The sequence below is a fragment of the Salvelinus namaycush genome, chromosome 2, assembly GCF_016432855.1.
Source record: "Salvelinus namaycush isolate Seneca chromosome 2, SaNama_1.0, whole genome shotgun sequence".
Taxonomy (NCBI): domain Eukaryota; kingdom Metazoa; phylum Chordata; class Actinopteri; order Salmoniformes; family Salmonidae; genus Salvelinus; species Salvelinus namaycush.
The window spans coordinates 72872032-72891590 of NC_052308.1; the positions used below are offsets into that span (position 1 = coordinate 72872032).

General features: G+C 46.3%; 1 protein-coding gene across 1 annotated transcript in view; it reads right to left on the bottom strand.

Annotated features, from left to right (window-relative positions):
• Positions 1 to 7177: 7177 nt before the first annotated feature.
• Positions 7178 to 19559, bottom strand: part of LOC120023395 (voltage-dependent P/Q-type calcium channel subunit alpha-1A-like) — a 147624-nt gene continuing 135242 nt past the window's right edge. Inside the window, exons 44-46 of the mRNA XM_038967409.1 lie at positions 15236 to 15458; positions 12767 to 13023; positions 7178 to 9021 (exon numbers count right to left, since the gene is read on the bottom strand). Coding sequence (XP_038823337.1) covers positions 8209 to 9021; positions 12767 to 13023; positions 15236 to 15458 — 1293 coding nt within the window. The 3' untranslated portion in view covers positions 7178 to 8208. The remainder of the gene's footprint in view (positions 9022 to 12766; positions 13024 to 15235; positions 15459 to 19559) is intronic.

Here is a 19559-nt window from a genome sequence, read left to right on the forward strand (position 1 = left end):
CAAGGGATTTTTGTTTTTCTTTAATTAAGGAAAAATGTATTCCTTCATTCCATGTTTATCTTTTATTTATCTTTTCTTAATTTTTGTTGTTGTAATGTAATGTTTCAACATTTTGTTTAAAGTGTTAAATCGTCTACCTCCCCGCCGTCGCAGCTCTTTAGTGAATTAACTGGCAAGTAACAAACAAAAACATTCTTTGATTACATCACCAAAGTTCTTCTTTTTAAAGATTATCTATCTATTTTTTTTGTCCAAGTTTTTTTCTCCACTTGTTTGTTTTTAAAAATAGAAGAAAAAGGAACACATTGCTCTTAAAAACATCTATCTATATATATTTATACATATATATATACTTTTTTTCTCTTAATATTTTTTATTTTATTTTATTCCTGAAGTTGACTTATTTAACCCCACGTAGTGGCATGCACATTGCACATGCAAATCTGTTATTTAAATACTTCTCTTTTTATCTTAAATTGCCATGTAGTTATGTCGTGTCTTTTCTCTTCTTGCTTCCTAAAAGGACTCCTGTCTTGTATGGTTCTCTACTGTGGCACTGGACTGATATGGTATGGTTTCTACTGTAGATTCACCCCACCTCACTCCTATGCTTCACCATAAGGAGGTTAACACTGAAAACGGATCTTAAATCAGTGTCTATGGGACAAATTGATGGTATTGTGATATTATAATGTGATGGCTGGGAGACTGTATGGAATGAAGAGTCAGGGGCCTTGAGGGTTTCCATGGTGACAGTAGAAGACCCTCCACACATCTCTAGAATCAATCACACCCACGGTCGTCAAGAATCTTGGTGTTGTCGCTGTGTGTGTGTGTTGTCACGTAAAGACACACACACACACACATGCACGCACGCACGCACACACACACACACACACACACACACACACACACACACACACACACACACACACACACACACACACACACACACACACACACACACACACACACACGTCCACATAGACTCACTGAAGTCTCCAAACATGCACATGCACACATACACACACGATACTCACCCGTTCTCCTGCGAAAACAATATAATGACAACATACACATAGGCCTTTGAATGGTACGTTATGTCGACCAATGTACACTCTGTTTAAAGCATGAGTGCACCACCTTGTGTTCATGTATGGTATAACATGTACATGGACATTACTTGAGTGAGACTTCAAGCACAATTAAAGAGTGGGAATGATGTTGTAGACACTATGTCGCAATGGATTAGAGCATCTGCTAAATGATTGAAATGTAAATGTTGAAAAATAAATTGAGGGGCGATAAAAGAGAAAATAGATGGACATGGTCTGATTGTTTCAGAAAGTTTATGGAAGATGTACACAAGAAGAGTTTACAGAGCAAATGTACAGAGAGAGAAAGAGAATGATGACAGACCCAACACAACGATCACCTATTCATTCACCCATGCCCTCCCTCCAGACCTTACTCGTCGATCACAGAGAGAGAAGGAACAGAATGGTAGGTGAGGCAATACTGGATGGAGAGAAGAGTACAGTTGGAGAGAAAATGTTATGGAAACATTATGAAAGCGTTATTCAGTGCAGTGTGTGTTGTCTATCTACAAAGAAGATTTGGTTCCTACTGTACAGTGTAAGGCACTGAAGATAACTTACTGTAGATGAGGTGTGAACACACGCACGCACGCACTCACTCATGCACACACTCTCTCACTCACACACACGCACACACACGTAGCAAACACACACGAACACAACACACAGACACAGAGGAATGTCTCACTGTCATGCCAGTAAACCCAGCCCTGATGAGGTTGGTGACCCTCCACTCCAAAATGAGCTGGGGGATGCAGGTGGAGGTCAATGAGAAAATGGCAGCTGATGACATCATAATGAAGGCTGTATTGGCAAGCGGAAGAAGGCGGAGCTAGAAAATGAACCAAGAACGTTCCAGTGCCATTTGTGAAATAATGTGACTTGTGACACTACTTCTAACCGGGGTCTGTTCAGGAGGGTGCAAATGTTACAGAAAACATTCAGATAGAAATGCATCAAGTAGAACGGATATGCTTGTCAGTCTGACAGAAAAGGGTGTCGTGTCAGCTCTATTCATTACATTTCTATCTGTTCTTTTCCAGAACGTTTCACCTCAGCGGAACGTACCCCCTGCTGTGCCCCCCCCCCCCCCCCCCCCCCACATAGACTCTCTCACCCTGACGTTTGACCCCAACACACACGCATGCACACACCTAGTGCTGTACAAGGGGAGACCACACCACTGTATGGTTTGAGATACATACAGATGACTTTTGGCAGCACTACTGTACCTGCCTGTACATGAAACCCCTTTAGTTTGTTAGGAGAGCCCTTATTTCTGGTTCAACACACACTAGCCTCACACACCAATCATTTACATCATTTCACAAACGCACAACAGTTGATCGATTGAGTGAATGGGGTTGGATTGGCTTTCGCAGGACGTCTGCTTTCTCAAAGAGGAGGAAAAAAAATGATAGAGAGAGTCGATCAAGAAGTCACATCAGAAATAGAAAGGAAAGACAAAAAATAAATGGATAGGAACGTAGGATGGATGGATGAACGATTGAGAGTAAACTATAAACTTCGTAAATCCTCCTTTTCACAAATCTTCTGGATTTAAAAATAAATAAATAAAATAAACCCCTTAAAATGGTCATTCATTTTATAATGGTTGGAGCACACAATCCACACAACATGCTTTAATTCAATGGCAGTGTTGTGTGTCGATGTCAGCCATTTTGGATCTGCAGTTACACTTCTGGACAAGCATGTTGGTGTTGCTGTGCCGAAATGGAGTAGTCAGTTTCCTGCCTGATCAGTGGACACCCACAGTGTCAAGTGCAAGTAGTTTTCAGCGGCAGATTCATGATGAATGGTAGGTGGTCTGTAATGGAGGTTAAGGGGAGAAGGGAAGACATTACAAATGCCCATGCCAGATAACAAACCATACAGTAACTCAAACCCTAGGCCTATATTTTTTCATATGATTTCATAAATTTATATCATATTATATGATATAACTGACTAACTGCCTTAGCGTGCCTATTATATAGTGTAGATTCTATCTATCTAGCTATCTATCTCTAGAGACACCTGAGAAGTAAACAAATCATTGCCTTTTCGCCCCTGCAATTACAGTATCTCACTACACTGTGTGAAACTGGGCAAAGGAGATCCCCAAAATGGCCGCCATATCAAAAGTAGTTTCCATTCCCCTCTCTTCCTGCTCTTTACTCACTGTTCCAACCAACTAAGCAAAGCCCAGTCCCTACTGCCTTGCTCCCAACCGCTACCTGCCCACAGACAGCGACTAGGACTCTTTAAGGCGTAGTGTGGTTGATGTTGATCAACCACAGGAGGGGGCGAGGGGGATGGTGAGGGGCGAGGGGCGAGTGGGGAAGGGTAGATGTGACTCTGAAAACAGAAGGCACTGAGGCACTGGGGTTTCTGGGTAGATAAACACCCCTCTGATGTAGGCCCCCCCTCTCTCTCTGGACCTACCTATACGGAGGGCAGGGGTGGTATTTGTAGGCCCCCTCTCTCTCTGGACCTACCTATACGGAGGGCAGGGGTGGTATTTGTAGGCCCCCTCTCTCTGGACCTACCTATACGGAGGGCAGGGGTGGTATTTGTAGGCCACCCTCTCTCTCTGGACCTACCTATACGAAGGGCAGGGGTGGTATTTGTAGGCCCCCTCTCTCTGGACCTACCTATACGGAGGGCAGGGGTGGTATTTGTAGGCCCCCCCCTCTCTCTCTGGACCTACCTATACGGAGGGCAGGGGTGGTATTTGTAGGCCCCCTCTCTCTGGACCTACCTATACGGAGGGCAGGGGTGGTATTTGTAGGCCCCCTCTCTCTGGACCTACCTATACGGAGGGCAGGGGTGGTATTTGTAGGCCCCCCCCTCTCTCTCTGGACCTACCTATACGGAGGGCAGAGGTGGTATATGTAGGCCCCCCTCTCTCTGGACCTACCTATACGGAGGGCAGGGGTGGTATTTGTAAACCCCCCCCCCCTCTCTCTGGACCTACCTATACGGAGGGCAGGGGTGGTATATGTAGGCCACCCTCTCTCTCTGGACCTACCTATACAGAGGGCAGGGGTGGTATTTGTAGCCCCCCCCCCCTCTCTCTCTGGACCTACCTATACGGAGGGCAGGGGTGGTATTTGTAGGCCCCCCCCTCTCTCTGGACCTACCTATACGGAGGGCAGGGGTGGTATTTGTAGGCCCCCCCTCTCTCTCTGGACCTACCTATACAGAGGGCAGGGGTGGTATATGTAGGCCCCCCCTCTCTCTGGACCTACCTATACAGAGGGCAGGGGTGGTATATGTAGGCCCCCCCTCTCTCTGGACCTACCTATACGGAGGGCAGGGGTGGTATTTGTAGGCCCCCCCCTCTCTCTGGACCTACCTATACGGAGGGCAGGGGTGGTATTTGTAGGCCCCCCCTCTCTCTCTGGACCTACCTATACGGAGGGCAGGGGTGGTATATGTAGGCCCCCCCCTCTCTCTGGACCTACCTATACGGAGGGCAGGGGTGGTATTTGTAGGCCCCCCCCTCTCTCTGGACCTACCTATACGGAGGGCAGGGGTGGTATTTGTAGGCCCCCCCTCTCTCTCTGGACCTACCTATACGGAGGGCAGGGGTGGTATTTGTAGGCCCCCCCTCTCTCTCTGGACCTACCTATACGGAGGGCAGGGGTGGTATATGGGATTGGACAGCTTGGGAGAACGATAGAGGGAGCAGGAGAGGACAAAACACTGCAAGAGGGTAAAAAATAAAGGAAAGATGTGCTATGAAGGATAAGGATATCGTGAGTGATTGTGCAAAAGCAAAACGATGTGGGCATACCCTCTATCTATATAGTTCTATCCATCTATATTAAAATGCTGTATATACACTATCTGACCCATAGAAATATAATCTATAGATATGCCATCATTGACTTGAATTGGGAGGCCTGTTCTACACATTCTATTTCTATGCGCTCACTTACGTATTGTCATTTATTTATAATGGCACAACCACTCTGCACTATAATGGTAAAGGAGAAATGGATGTTGGATAGATCTGCATAGAGTTTGTAGTGGGATATTGTGTGGAGCTACAGTGACAAAGTGCAATTTGAATCTGTGTAGCTGATTTCAATGGAGAGTTTCTGAGCTCTAGCCACGTAGCTAGAGTGTTTGAAGTAAATAAAAGTATGTTTATCTCTCTATAATATATACATTTTTATATCTCTATATATCTATATTGTATCTATCATTTACGAGTTATGATAGGGAATATCTGTTACAATCTACATAACTGTAATCATAGCAAAATAAATATGTTTTAATCCAAAACATCTGGAAACAATCATGTTAGCTAACCTGTCTAAAGAATGCTCTAGAATGTACTAGAGTTTCTAGAGTCTAGACGAGAGTTTCTAGAACGTCTTAGAGATTATAAAATGTTTCTAGAATGTTCTCCTCTGGCTTGGTAAAGCAAGCAGCTCAGTGCTAAACATGTCATGGGAAATCAGAAAGACAGAGAGACTAGACAGCTAGTGGAGAGCTCTTGGGGATGTGAGGTGGAGCTCGTTCACAACATAGAGGTAGAAAGAGGGCTCTAGGTGGATATAACCCGGTATAAGTCCTCTTTCTAACTCTATGGTTCACAGCTAGCTGTAAATCAGATACTTTGTGGAGGTCTGACGGTTGGTTGGCCGGTTCATTTGGCTATGACTGGGGCGCACTCAGCAGGACACAATGTTTTTGGAACGCTCGGATAGAAAAATGCTATTTAGAACAAACATGCATCTCTTACATGTAGAATAAAGAACCACGTCGGCTCTGTTAATGACATTTCTATCTGCAACGTTTGACAACATTTGGCTACTGAACGTGGCCCCGGTTCTCTGTCTACCACTGAGGGGGGACCTATCAGAGGTAAAGAGCTGCGTTACACAACGCTACACAGTTCTATCTGTGTTGCTCACAATCACAATCCGACATCTAACCCCTCCCTGAAAAGTTTATGCTTGTTGCATGTATCGGACCCGGTTAAAGGCGTTTTGGAACAGTTTGGAACAGTTTGGGAAACAGGTTTGGGAAACAGGTTTGGGACAGTTTGGGAACAGTTTGGGAACAGTTTGGGAAACAGTTTGGGAACAGTTTGGGAACAGTTTGAACAGAACCCAAGGAAAATAAACGATGAAAACTAGATGACACAGCAGATTGAAACTCCAAAAAACATGACAACAGATCTACGGCAAACAACTATCATCATTCATCGTTTTGCATTGACATTGATATCAGTATTTATAGGACTATCGTCATTATTAACAATACAAATCAATTATTTAAAGAGGTTGAAGTTCTCTCTCTCCTCACAGCTCTCTCAATTCTTACTTATTCCTCAAAACAATTTAGGAATATCTTAGTACAACAGGAATATCTTAGTAAAATTTAGGAGTATCTCAGTACAACAGGAGTATCTTAGTAAAATTTAGGAGTATCTCAGGAACTTAGGAGTACTTTCAAGATAAGAAAATGGTAGCTTTTAAAACCCTATTTGGCGGAAATCAAACTTAAAAAAGGTTGTCCATCGGATCCTTAGGGTGATATAGAACAAATATTTACCCAATAAACAAACGCATGATGATAGACAGAGTCAGAGAGAGAGAGAGAGAGAGAGAGAGAGAGAGAGTCAGAAAAAGAGAACTTCTTCAATCAAAACCTAAAATGTAAATGTTCGATAAACCCAATATGCCCCCATATCCCCAACAGTAGATTTTCTCTCTAGGTATTTTTTTGTTGTTAAATTCCTTCATGCATCATAACGGATTAACAGAGGCTTGAGCGAATGCAACAGAAGAACCAAGCTCCAATGTCCAAGAAGAAGAACTAGAAGAAGAAGAAGTAATCGATAGAAGAAACACTGAAGAAATCGTCTTTTCCCTCCCTTCTTTCTTTCCGCTCCTCCTCCCATCATTTTCCTTTCCTGTCCTTTCTTTTTCGGCAGGATGGAGGAGAGAGGAAGGGGGGAGAGAAGATAGTGGGGGCAAACAAACTACGCCCCCTAAGGGTCCATGACTCTGCCCCCAGCCCCTCCCCTGTGGCCCCACCCACCGGAACAGGACGTGATGTCACACTAGGCCCCACCCACAGGAAGTGAGGTCACACCAGGTCCGTCGTCAGCATTTCGTGAGTCTGTAACAGTAAACAGGAGATGATAAAACTCATCAAATATCAGCCAGCTCTGTCATTGGCTGGTTTTTGCAGTAGAGGCGGAGCTTCCTGGTTCTAGTCCAGTCCCTTTAAGGAAAGTTTAAGTTAAAGTGGTTGTTCTCCCTTTTTTTCTCCTCTTTTTTTTCAAAGTTTGTTTTTGTTTTCTGTTCTTTAGTCTTCAAGTTAGATTTTTCTGGAGGCATAGCTTGGCGTGTATAAGGATAGGGGGTCCTGGCATGGGTTTTCGTTGTTTTTTCTTTTAAACATGTCCGTCTAGGTTAGACCAAGAGCAGTGTTAGCTAGCTAGCGTTTAGCTGTTAGCTCCTAACACTTATCAGGCTAGTAGAATAGAATGACAGAACAGCAAGAGCACCCAGGTTTAGCTTAACTTAACTAACCCAACTATCTCCTAAACAGTCTGGGAGATGAGCTTATATTTACCATTCATTGGCCACTTGTAACTTAATATACATGCTCCTCCCTTCCTTTCATTCTTTTGTTATTTCTTCCCTCTCCACACCTCCGTCAGCACCTCTCCACCATTCCTCGGTCCACTCCCCCCTGGGCACGCTGAGAACTCTGGGTATGGTAGTTGAGACAGAGGAGAAGAGGAGAGGTGCGTAGTTCTGCCTTATAGCTGTCTCTCTTTGTCATGTTTGCTCTGAGTTTAGAGTCTCACACACCCACACAGTGTGCCTCCTCTCCTCTAACCATCCCTCCATCCTTCATCATTCCATCCAAGTCTGAGTCTCAGGGGTGGAGGTAGAGGGATGGAGAGACTTCTCCCAAATTCTCCTCTCCTCCTTTCCTTTCCTCACCCCCTTCTGCATCCCTTTACCCTTCATTCAAGTCTGCATAACGAAGAACAGAGGACGGGGAGACGGAGAGACTCCTCTCCTCCCTCCTTTTCCTCTCTTCCTCTCCTCCCTCGTTCTTCTGTTCCTTCGCTGTGCTAGCACCAGTCGTCCTCGTCCGTCTCGCTGTAGGGTTCGTGCAGGCCCTTCCGGGGGCCTCTGGGGCCTCCATGGGGGACCCGGTGATGAGGGGGGGACCGGTGGGGTGGTCCCCCTGGATGGGGGTGTTGATGTGGGGGCCCTCGCCGGTGCGGGGAGGGCGAAGACGAGCGGTAACCATTTGGGACTCGTCGGGGGTGAGGGGGAGCAAGTGGAGGTGGTGGGCCCACGCCGCCCCCGTGCCGGGCAGTCCTGGGGGAGCGTGGGTGCGGGTTGCCGTGCGGGTGGGGGTTGCCGTGCGGGTGGGGGTTGCCGTGGGGATGTGGGTTGCTGAGGCTCTGCTCGTAGGCGGGCGGCTCATGCTGGCGCTCGTACTCGCAGTCACGCTCATAGAATGGGCCGCCCTCGCTCTCCAGACTATCCCCGGGAGGGGGACCGCTCCAGCGCCCGTGGCGGGGGGACCGGGGTGACCCATGGTGGGGCGGAGGTGAACGAGACCCCGACTGGTGCCGGGCCGATCTCGGAGACCCGTGCCTCGACCCTCCGTGCTCAAGCGGGGAAACGTGACGCGATGGCGGACGGTGATACCCCCCTCCGTCGTGCTCCGGGGGGGAGAAGTGTCGGGGGGAGGGGGAGCGGAGTCGTCCAGGGGGACCTGCTCCGTAGGTGGGCTTGGGGTGTCGTATGGCTGGGGAGTAGGTGATGTGGGGGCGTGGCACGGCGGGGGTCTGGGGCAGCTGGCGGCGCCCGCGGCGGGGGGTGGAGGTACCGGACGTGGAGGGGACGGGGCTGCCGCTCACCGAGCTACTGCCCTACAGCAAATATGGCGACAAGGCAAATCAAAAAGCACCACAAAATTAACCAACCACAGCCAACCACAAAGGAACCACGACCACAACCACACCGACCAGAGAGAAAGAGAGAGGAGATAGAGAGAGGAGATAGAGACAAACAGACACAGAGCGAGACGGACAGAGTGATAAAGAGAGAGGAGGAGGGGGATATATATAGTTAGATAGATAGACAGAGATAAAGAGAGAGGAGGAGGGGGATAGATATAGTTAGATAGATAGACAGAGATAAAGAGAGAGGAGGAGGGAGGATAGATATAGTTAGATAGATAGACAGAGATAAAGAGAGGGGAGGAGGGGGGATAGATATAGATAGATAGATAGATAGATAGATAGATAGATAGATAGATAGATAGATAGATAGATAGATAGAGAGAGAGAGAGAGAGAGAGAGAGAGAGAGAGAGAGAGAGAGAGAGAGAGGAGGAGGGGGGATAGATAGATAGAGAGGAGGAGGGGGGATAGATAGATAGATAGATAGATAGATAGATAGATAGAGAGACAGACAGACAGACAGACAGACAGACAGACAGACAGACAGACAGACAGACAGACAGACAGACAGACAGACAGACAGACAGACAGACAGACAGACAGACAGACAGACAGACAGACAGACAGACAGACAGACAGACAGAGATAAAGAGAGAGGAGGGGGGATAGATATATATATAGAGATAAAGAGAGAGGAGGAGGGGGGATAGATATAGATAGATAGAGATAAAGAGAGAGGAGGGGGGATAGATATAGGTAGACAGAGATAAAGAGAGAGGAGGAGGGGGATAGATATAGGTAGACAGAGATAAAGAGAGAGGAGGAGGGGGGATAGATATAGATAGGTAGACAGAGATAAAGAGAGAGGAGGAGGGGGATAGATATAGGTAGACAGAGATAAAGAGAGAGGAGGAGGGGGATAGATATAGGTAGACAGAGATAAAGAGAGAGGAGGAGGGGGATAGATATAGGTAGACAGAGATAAAGAGAGAGGAGGAGGGGGGATAGATATAGATAGGTAGACAGAGATAAAGAGAGAGGAGGAGGGGGATAGATATAGGTAGACAGAGATAAAGAGAGAGGAGAAGGGGGATAGATATAGATAGATAGAGATAGATATAAAGAGAGAGGAGGAGGGGGATAGATATAGATAGATAGATAGATAGATAGATAGATAGATAGATAGATAGATAGATAGATAGATAGATAGATAGATAGATAGATAGATAGATAGATAGATAGATAGATATAAAGAGAGAGGAGGAGGGGGATAGATATAGATAGATAGATAGATAGATAGATAGATAGATAGATAGATAGATAGATAGATAGATAGATAGATAGATAGATAGATAGATAGATAGATAGATAGATAGATATAAAGAGAGAGGAGGAGGGGGGATAGATATAGATAGATAGATAGATAGATAGATAGATAGATAGATAGATAGATAGATAGATAGATAGATAGATAGATAGATAGATAGATAGATAGATAGATAGATAGATAGATAGATATAAAGAGAGAGGAGGAGGGGGGATAGATATAGATAGATAGATAGATAGATAGATAGATAGATAGATAGATAGATAGATAGATAGATAGATAGATAGATAGATAGATAGATAGATAGATAGATAGATATAAAGAGAGAGGAGGAGGGGGGATAGATATAGATAGATAGATAGATAGATAGATAGATAGATAGATAGATAGATAGATAGATAGATAGATAGATAGATAGATAGATAGATAGATAGATAGATAGATAGATAGATATAAAGAGAGAGGAGGAGGGGGATAGATATAGATAGATAGATAGATAGATAGATATATAGATAGATAGATAGATAGATAGATAGATAGATAGATAGATAGATAGATAGATATAAAGAGAGAGGAGGAGGGGGATAGATATAGATAGATAGAGATAAAGAGAGAGGAGGAGGGGGGATAGATATAGGTAGACAGAGATAAAGAGAGAGGAGGAGGGGGATAGATATAGATAGATAGAGATAAAGAGAGAGGAGGAGGGGGGATAGATATAGATAGATAGAGATAAAGAGAGAGGAGGAGGGGGGATAGATATAGATAGATAGAGATAAAGAGAGAGGAGGAGGGGGATAGATATAGATAGATAGATATAAAGAGAGAGGAGGAGGGGGGATAGATAGATAGATAGATAGATAGATAGATAGATAGATAGATAGATAGATAGATAGATAGATAGATAGATAGATAGATAGATAGATAGATAGATAGATAGATAGATAGATAGGTAGATAGAGATAAGGAGAGAAGGAGGGGGGATAGATATAGATGATAGATAGATAGATAGAGATAAAGAGAGAGGAGGAGGGGGGATAGATATAGATAGATAGAGATAAAGAGAGAGGAGGAGGGGGGATAGATATAGATAGATAGAGATAAAGAGAGAGGAGGAGGGGGGATAGATATAGATAGATATAGGTAGACAGAGATAAAGAGAGAGGAGGAGGGGGGATAGATATAGGTAGACAGAGATAAGGAGAGAGGAGGAGGGGGGATAGATATAGGTAGACAGAGATAAGGAGAGAGGAGGAGGGGGGATAGATATAGGTAGACAGAGATAAGGAGAGAGGAGGAGGGGGGATAGATATAGGTAGACAGAGATAGGGAGAGAGGAGGAGGGGGGATAGATATAGGTAGACAGAGATAAAGAGAGAGGAGGAGGGGGATAGATATAGATAGATAGAGATAGGGAGAGAGGAGGAGGGGGGATAGATATAGGTAGATAGATAGATAGAGATAAGGAGAGAGGAGGAGGGGGGATAGATATAGATAGATAGAGATAAAGAGAGAGGAGGAGGGGGGATAGATATAGGTAGACAGAGATAAAGAGAGAGGAGGAGGGGGATAGATATAGGTAGACAGAGATAAAGAGAGAGGAGGAGGGGGATAGATATAGGTAGACAGAGATAGGGAGAGAGGAGGAGGGGGGATAGATATAGGTAGACAGAGATAAAGAGAGAGGAGGAGGGGGATAGATATAGGTAGACAGAGATAAGGAGAGAGGAGGAGGGGGGATAGATATAGGTAGACAGAGATAAAGAGAGAGGAGGAGGGGGATAGATATAGGTAGACAGAGATAAAGAGAGAGGAGGAGGGGGGATAGATATAGGTAGACAGAGATAGGGAGAGAGAAAAGAGGAGAGAGAAAAGAAAAGCGGAAAGACAGCAACATTGAAAACCATAACAACCAAACCGCCAATGAGGCAAAACAGCACATACACGTTGAAGCCACGAGAGCCACATCAAGAAAAATGGACAGAGAGAAACAGTGACAAAGAAAAAAAGAAAAAGACAAATTGATATCTGTAAGTAGTGGTAGTTAACCAACAAGGCAGAACTCTAAATCAAAGATTATTGGTTAGATCACTCCAGCTGCTTCTCCATTGGTTAGTTTTCGATATCCACCAATGGGATGAGAAAGAACCATTATAATCCACCTGTTCTCCATGGTGCTTGACGAAGGCCTTCTTCCACTTCCCTGAGAAAGATATACTATAGAGAGAAATAACGGTGTGTGTGTGTGTGTGTGTGACTGTGTGTGTGTGAGGCCGTATACAGTATGTGCAGTCTATGTGTGTACTTTCACATGCATTTGTGTGTGCATGTTTGTGTGTATATGCTTATGCTTCTCATCTCCCGTCCGTCGCTGTGTGGTGCCCACCTGTCTGTGGCCCCGTCCGTCGGGCCCCTCACTAGGAGAGCGGGACCAGTGTCTGTCCCCCTGGTCGTGGGGGTGTCTGTGGGTGAACTCTGGCCCGTGTCTGTCTGGCCCGAAGCGCCCCTCCTTCTCCATGGAGCCACCGTGGTGGTGGTGATGATGGTGGTGCCTGCGGTCTTTGGCTCGACCGCGTTCACGTTCACGCTCTTTGGGGGGGAGTTCTCCAGACTGGGTGGTGGTGCTCAGGTCTGTGCCCAACCCTGCAAGAGGAGGGGGACATATTTTCTATGCCATAAAGTTTCTTCTGAAAGTCTACTTCCTTGAATTTCTCAAACCTCTGATGGAACTTGACTTTTCTATCTCAAACCTCTGATGGAACTTGACTTTTCTATCTCAAACCTCTGATGGAACTTGACTTTTCTATCTCAAACCTCTGATGGAACTTGACTTTTCTATCTCAAACCTCTGATGGAACTTGACTTTTCTATCTCAAACCTCTGATGGAACTTGACTTTTCTATCTCAAACCTCTGATGGAACTTGACTTTTCTACCTCAAACCTCTGATGGAACTTGACTTTTCTATCTCAAACCTCTGATGGAACTTGACTTTTCTATCTCAAACCTCTGATGGAACTTGACTTTTCTACCTCAAACCTCTGATGGAACTTGACTTTTCTACCTCAAACCTCTGCTGGAACTTGACTTTTCTATCTCAAACCTCTGATGGAACTTGACTTTTCTATCTCAAACCTCTGATGGAACTTGACTTTTCTACCTCAAACCTCTGATGGAACTTGACTTTTCTATCTCAAACCTCTGCTGGAACTTGACTTTTCTATCTCAAACCTCTGATGGAACTTGACTTTTCTATCTCAAACCTCTGATGGAACTTGACTTTTCTATCTCAAACCTCTGATGGAACTTGACTTTTCTACCTCAAACCTCTGATGGAACTTGACTTTTCTACCTCAAACCTCTGATGGAACTTGACTTTTCTATCTCAAACCTCTGATGGAACTTGACTTTTCTACCTCAAACCTCTGATGGAACTTGACTTTTCTACCTCAAACCTCTGATGGAACTTGACTTTTCTACCTCAAACCTCTGATGGAACTTGACTTTTCTATCTCAAACCTCTGCTGGAACTTGACTTTTCTACCTCAAACCTCTGATGGAACTTGACTTTTCTATCTCAAACCTCTGATGGAACTTGACTTTTCTACCTCAAACCTCTGATGGAACTTGACTTTTCTATCTCAAACCTCTGATGGAACTTGACTTTTCTACCTCAAACCTCTGATGGAACTTGACTTTTCTACCTCAAACCTCTGATGGAACTTGACTTTTCTACCTCAAACCTCTGATGGAACTTGACTTTTCTATCTCAAACCTCTGATGGAACTTGACTTTTCTACCTCAAACCTCTGATGGAACTTGACTTTTCTATCTCAAACCTCTGCTGGAACTTGACTTTTCTACCTCAAACCTCTGATGGAACTTGACTTTTCTATCTCAAACCTCTGATGGAACTTGACTTTTCTATCTCAAACCTCTGATGGAACTTGACTTTTCTATCTCAAACCTCTGATGGAACTTGACTTTTCTACCTCAAACCTCTGATGGAACTTGACTTTTCTACCTCAAACCTCTGATGGAACTTGACTTTTCTACCTCAAACCTCTGATGGAACTTGACTTTTCTATCTCAAACCTCTGATGGAACTTGACTTTTCTACCTCAAACCTCTGATGGAACTTGACTTTTCTATCTCAAACCTCTGATGGAACTTGACTTTTCTACCTCAAACCTCTGATGGAACTTGACTTTTCTATCTCAAACCTCTGATGGAACTTGACTTTTCTATCTCAAACCTCTGATGGAACTTGACTTTTCTATCTCAAACCTCTGATGGAACTTGACTTTTCTCTGAAAAGTTTCTCTAAACCTTTCTACTTTTTACCTTCTTTCCAAAAGGTTTGGTTTGAAACCTTCCCCTCTGGGAGCTTTTACTTAGTGTTAACAATATTAGCAAAATTCCCAGTTTTTCCAGAAATCCCAGTTGGAAGATTCAGAAGGGAACAAGCAGGAAATCCAGAATCCTCCAAAGCACTGGGATAAAGACTATTTATTCTAAGGGAAACCAGGGCCAGTATCCACAAGACATTTCTGATCTAGGATCAGCTCCCCCCGTTCATTTTATTTTGTTCATTATGATCTGAAAGGCAAAACTGATCCTAGATGAGCACTCCTACTCTGAGACACTTTGTGAATACTGGCCTTGGTCAATGGGAAACTTGGTCAAAATACTCTAGCATCTCTCTCACTTGTGTCTGTGTCCGTTTATCTGGTAAGGGACCTCTGTAAGTGTGTGTGTGTATGTTTGTGTGTATGTGTCTGTGTGTATGTGTGTGTATGTGTGTGTGTGTGTGTGTGTGACGTGCATGTGTCTCTCCATCTCTTCATCTCTCTCACCTGTGTCTGCATCTGTGTATCTGGTCAGGGACCTCTGAGAGGTGCGGTGGCTCCTATCCCTCCTGTCCCTGCGTTGTCCCCCTCCTGCTCCCCCACCATGCCTCCCCTCTCCTTCTACCCTCTCCAGGCTGTAGTCATCCAGCCTCACCCCCCTCTCCCTGCCAGAACGCCCGTGGACCAGAGAGGAGGTGGACCGACGCATGGGGCTGGTGTCTGTTATGGTCTGGAGAACGGAGAGGGGGAGAGGGAGAGGAGAGGGGGAGGGAGAGGAGAGGAGGAGGAGAGGGAGCAAGATGTAGAGAGGGAGAAGAGAGATGGAAGTGAGAGAAGAGAGATGGAAGAGAGAGAAGAGAGAGTGGGAGAGAGAATGAGAGAACGGGCAGAAAATAAGAAAGTCAAACTGTTTAAAACTCACTCTGTACAGGAATATGTAGTGGTGGTAGTGTGTAGTGTGAGAGTGTCTGCTTGTGTTAATGCACTTGTCTGCGTGGGAGAGTCAGTTTCGGAGAGTCTGTGTGGGAGTGTCTGTGTGGGAGAGTCTGTGTGGGAGAGTCTGTGTGGGAGTGTCTGTGTGGGAGTGTCTGTGTGGGAGTGTCTGTGTGGAAGTGTCTGTGTGGAAGTGTCTGTGTTGAAGTGTCTGTGTGGGAGTGTCTGTGTGGGAGTGTCTGTGTGGGAGAGTCCGTGTGGGAGAGTCCGTGTGGGAGTGTCCGTGTGGGAGTGTATGTGTGGGAGTGTCTGTGTTGGAGTGTCTGTGTGGGAGTTTCTGTGTTGGAGTGTCTGTGTGGGAGTGTCTGTGTGGGACAGTCTGTGTGGGAGTGTCTGTGTTGGAGTGTCTGTGTGGGAGTGTCTGTGTTGGAGTGTCTGTGTGGGAGTGTCTGTGTAGGACAGTCTGTGTGGGAGTGTCTGTGTGGGACAGTCTGTGTGGGAGTGTCTGTGTGGGAGTGTTTGTGTTGGAGTGTCTGTGTGGAAGTGTCTGTGTTGAAGTGTCTGTGTGGGAGTGTCTGTGTGGGAGTGTCTTTGTGGGAGAGTCCGTGTGGGACAGTCTGTGTGGGAGTGTCTGTGTGGGAGTGTCTGTGTGGGAGAGTCCGTGTGGGACAGTCTGTGTGGGAGTGTATGTGTGGGAGTGTCTGTGTGGGAGTGTCTGTGTGGGAGTGTCTGTGTAGGAGTGTCTGTGTGGGAGTGTCTGTGTGGGAGTGTCTGTGTGGGAGTGTCTGTGTGAGAGTGTCTGTGTGGGAGTGTATGTGTGGGAGTGTCTGTGTGGGAGTTTCTGTGTGGGAGTTTCTGTGTGGGAGTGTCTGTGTGGGAGTGTCTATGTGGGAGTGTCTGTGTGGGACAGTCTGTGTGGGAGTGTCTGTGTTGGAGTGTCTGTGTGGGAGTGTCTGTGTTGGAGTGTCTGTGTTGGAGTGTCTGTGTGGGACAGTCTGTGTGGGAGTGTCTGTGTGGGAGTGTCTGTGTTGGAGTGTCTGTGTTGGAGTGTCTGTGTGGGAGTGTCTGTGTGGGAGTGTCTGTGTGGGAGTGTCTGTGTTGGAGTGTCTGTGTGGGAGAGTACACCATCCCAAAAGATCCCTCTATCAGCCCATACCTCACTAAACCCACAACCCCAAGCACATCCAACTACAATACCATGCTTCCCTACTATGAGAGAGCGACAGGCAGAGAGAGAGAGAGAGAGAGAGAGAGACATAAAGGGCAGAATGACAGAAGAGAGAGAGAGAGAGAATAAGCATAGACCATGCCTCACATGCATCCAATGGCACGTATGCAGAAGCATGTATGCATCCAGAATGCTATCTTTTAGAGATCGTAGTAGCATTCAATACCGACACCCACAGTCACATCCACGAGCTACTAGCATGAAGAACACCTGTATCAGCAGGCAGACCTAGGAGCTGACCTCTTCAAGTCATTCAGGTATACAAGTCCCTCGGTCTTGTAATGGGGGAACCAGACAAGCCCGATGGGTATATGGACAAGCCATGCGTACTCCTCAAGTAGCTGGGCATTCAACTCACACGCAGAAATACACACACCCACTGAGCTCACAAGCTGCATTCTGTTGTTCAGACTGGCTTCCATATGTAGCTTAGCTATGAAGCACGGCATATCATGTGCAGTAACCAGACGCTCACACACACAATTGGCTTCCAAAGAGCGTCCAATGTCCAATATGGTATACCATGCACGGTGTGACTGACATGACATGCCAAGACTATGTTTATATATTGGTCAGCAATGTCCGTCTAGCGATATCATGCTTCAACATTTGCTGTCGACCCAGAGGCAATGCAAGAGGCAATCGCAATCTCAAACATACAAAGACAGCAGACAGACAATCACAGACAGACAGACAGACAAGCAGACCCTCTTTCTAGACCATGTGGACCAACACTGCAACACAGGCATACAGGACAGAGGGTGGGGGGGGGGGGGGGGGGCAGTACACAACATTACTGGGACAAAAGGATCAGAGAGAGAGAGGAGAGTACAGGAGAACATAGAAACAAGATGAAAGACAGACAGGAAAACACAGAGGGAGAGAGAGAGAGAGAGAGAGAGAGAGAGAGAGGTGGATTTTTTTTAAGCTAGAGAAAGACAGAGATAGAGAGATAGGGGAGAGATAGAGAGACAGAGAGATAGTGGGAGAGACAGGGGTACATTAAAAGAGAGAGAGAGTGATAGAGAGAGAAATAAAATGAACGGAAGATAGATAAAGAGACAGAGAGGGAGAGACAGGGGTACATACACTGAGGTGGTTATGTCCACGGGGCCTGTGTCGTCTCCGCTGTAGTCAGACAGGCACACAGAGAGGAGAGGAGCAGAGAGCCACACACACAGTCATGAAGCCACAGAGAGGAAAGGAAGGCAGGGAAAGGAGAGGAGAGGGAGAGGAGAAGAAGGGAGAGGATAGGAAGAGATAGGATAGGAAGGGAGAGAAGAGGAAGAGAGAGGATAGGAAGGGAGAGAAGAGGAAGGGAGAGGAGAGGAAGGGAGAGGAGAAGAAGGGAGCAGAGAAGAAGGGAGCGGAGAAGAAGGGAGCGGAGAAGAAGGGAGCGGAGAAGAAGGGAGAGGAAAGGAGAAGAGAAGAAGGGAGCGGAGAAGAAGGGAGAGGAAAGGAGAAGAGAAGAAGGGAGCGGAGAAGAAGGGAGGGAGAAGAAGGGAGCAGAGAAGAAGGGAGCAGAGAAGAAGGGAGCAGAGAAGAAGGGAGCGGAGAAGAAGGGAGCGGAGAAGAAGGGAGAGGAAAGGAGAAGAGAAGAAGGGAGCATAGAAGAAGGGAGAGGAGAGGAAGGGAGAGGAGAAGAAGGGAGAAGAAGGGAGAGGAAAGAAAGGGAGTGGAGAAGAAGGGAGCGGAGAAGAAGGGAAAGGAACGGAGAAGAGAAGAAGGGAGCGGAGAAGAAGGGAGCGGAGAAGAAGGGAAAGGAAAGGAGAGGAGAAGAAGGGAGAGGAGAGGAAGGGAGAGGGGAAGAAGGGAGAAGGGAGAGGAAAGGAAGGGAGTGGAGAAGAAGGGAGCGGAGAAGGAAGCGGAGAGGAAGGGAGAGGAGAGGAGAGGAGAAGAAGGGAGCGGAGAGGAAGGGAGCGGAGAAGAAGGGAGCGGAGAAGAAGGGAGAGGAAAGGAGAGGAGAAGAAGGGAGAGGAGAGGAAGGGAGCAGAGAAGAAGGGAGCGGAGAAGAAGGGAGAGGAGAGGAGAAGAGAAGAAGGGAGCGGAGAGGAAGGGAGAGACAAAAACAAACAGCACCGGAGGACAGATCCATTGGGCACAGCATAGCCACCAAGACCCAGGGAGCGAGAGGGATGGAGAGAGGAAGGGGGGAGAGAAGGATGAGGGGAAAAGGATGAGTGGGGAGGAGGAAAGGGTTGGGTATAGAAAGAGAGGTGGGGTTGGTATGGGAGAGAGGAATGAGGGGGAGGGATGGGAAACAGAGGACGAAGGGAAGGTAAAAAAGTTGGGAAGGAGGTAGAGAAAGAACATGATGAGGAAAGGAGAGAAGGGAGGATGAGACATTAGAGGGCAGGGAGGTTCAAAGGAAGAAGAGAGAGAGCAGAACAATAGAGAGATCCAGTTAATTGGTGAAGGGCCAACGAGAACACACAAGAGAGAGGAGGGTGAGAGAGAGAGAGGGAGGAAAAGAGAGACAATAAAAAACGTTGCTCACTGACACACACGCACGCACGCACACTTACCGCAGCATCGTGTACACTCTGTAGGGCAGAGCAGTGTTAGACACAGTCAGTGAGGAGAGCACAGGTGGTGGTGTTTCATACTATACAGTCCATAGGCTATTAGCCAGCGTTCCAAATGGCACCCTAATCTCTACAAAATGCATTA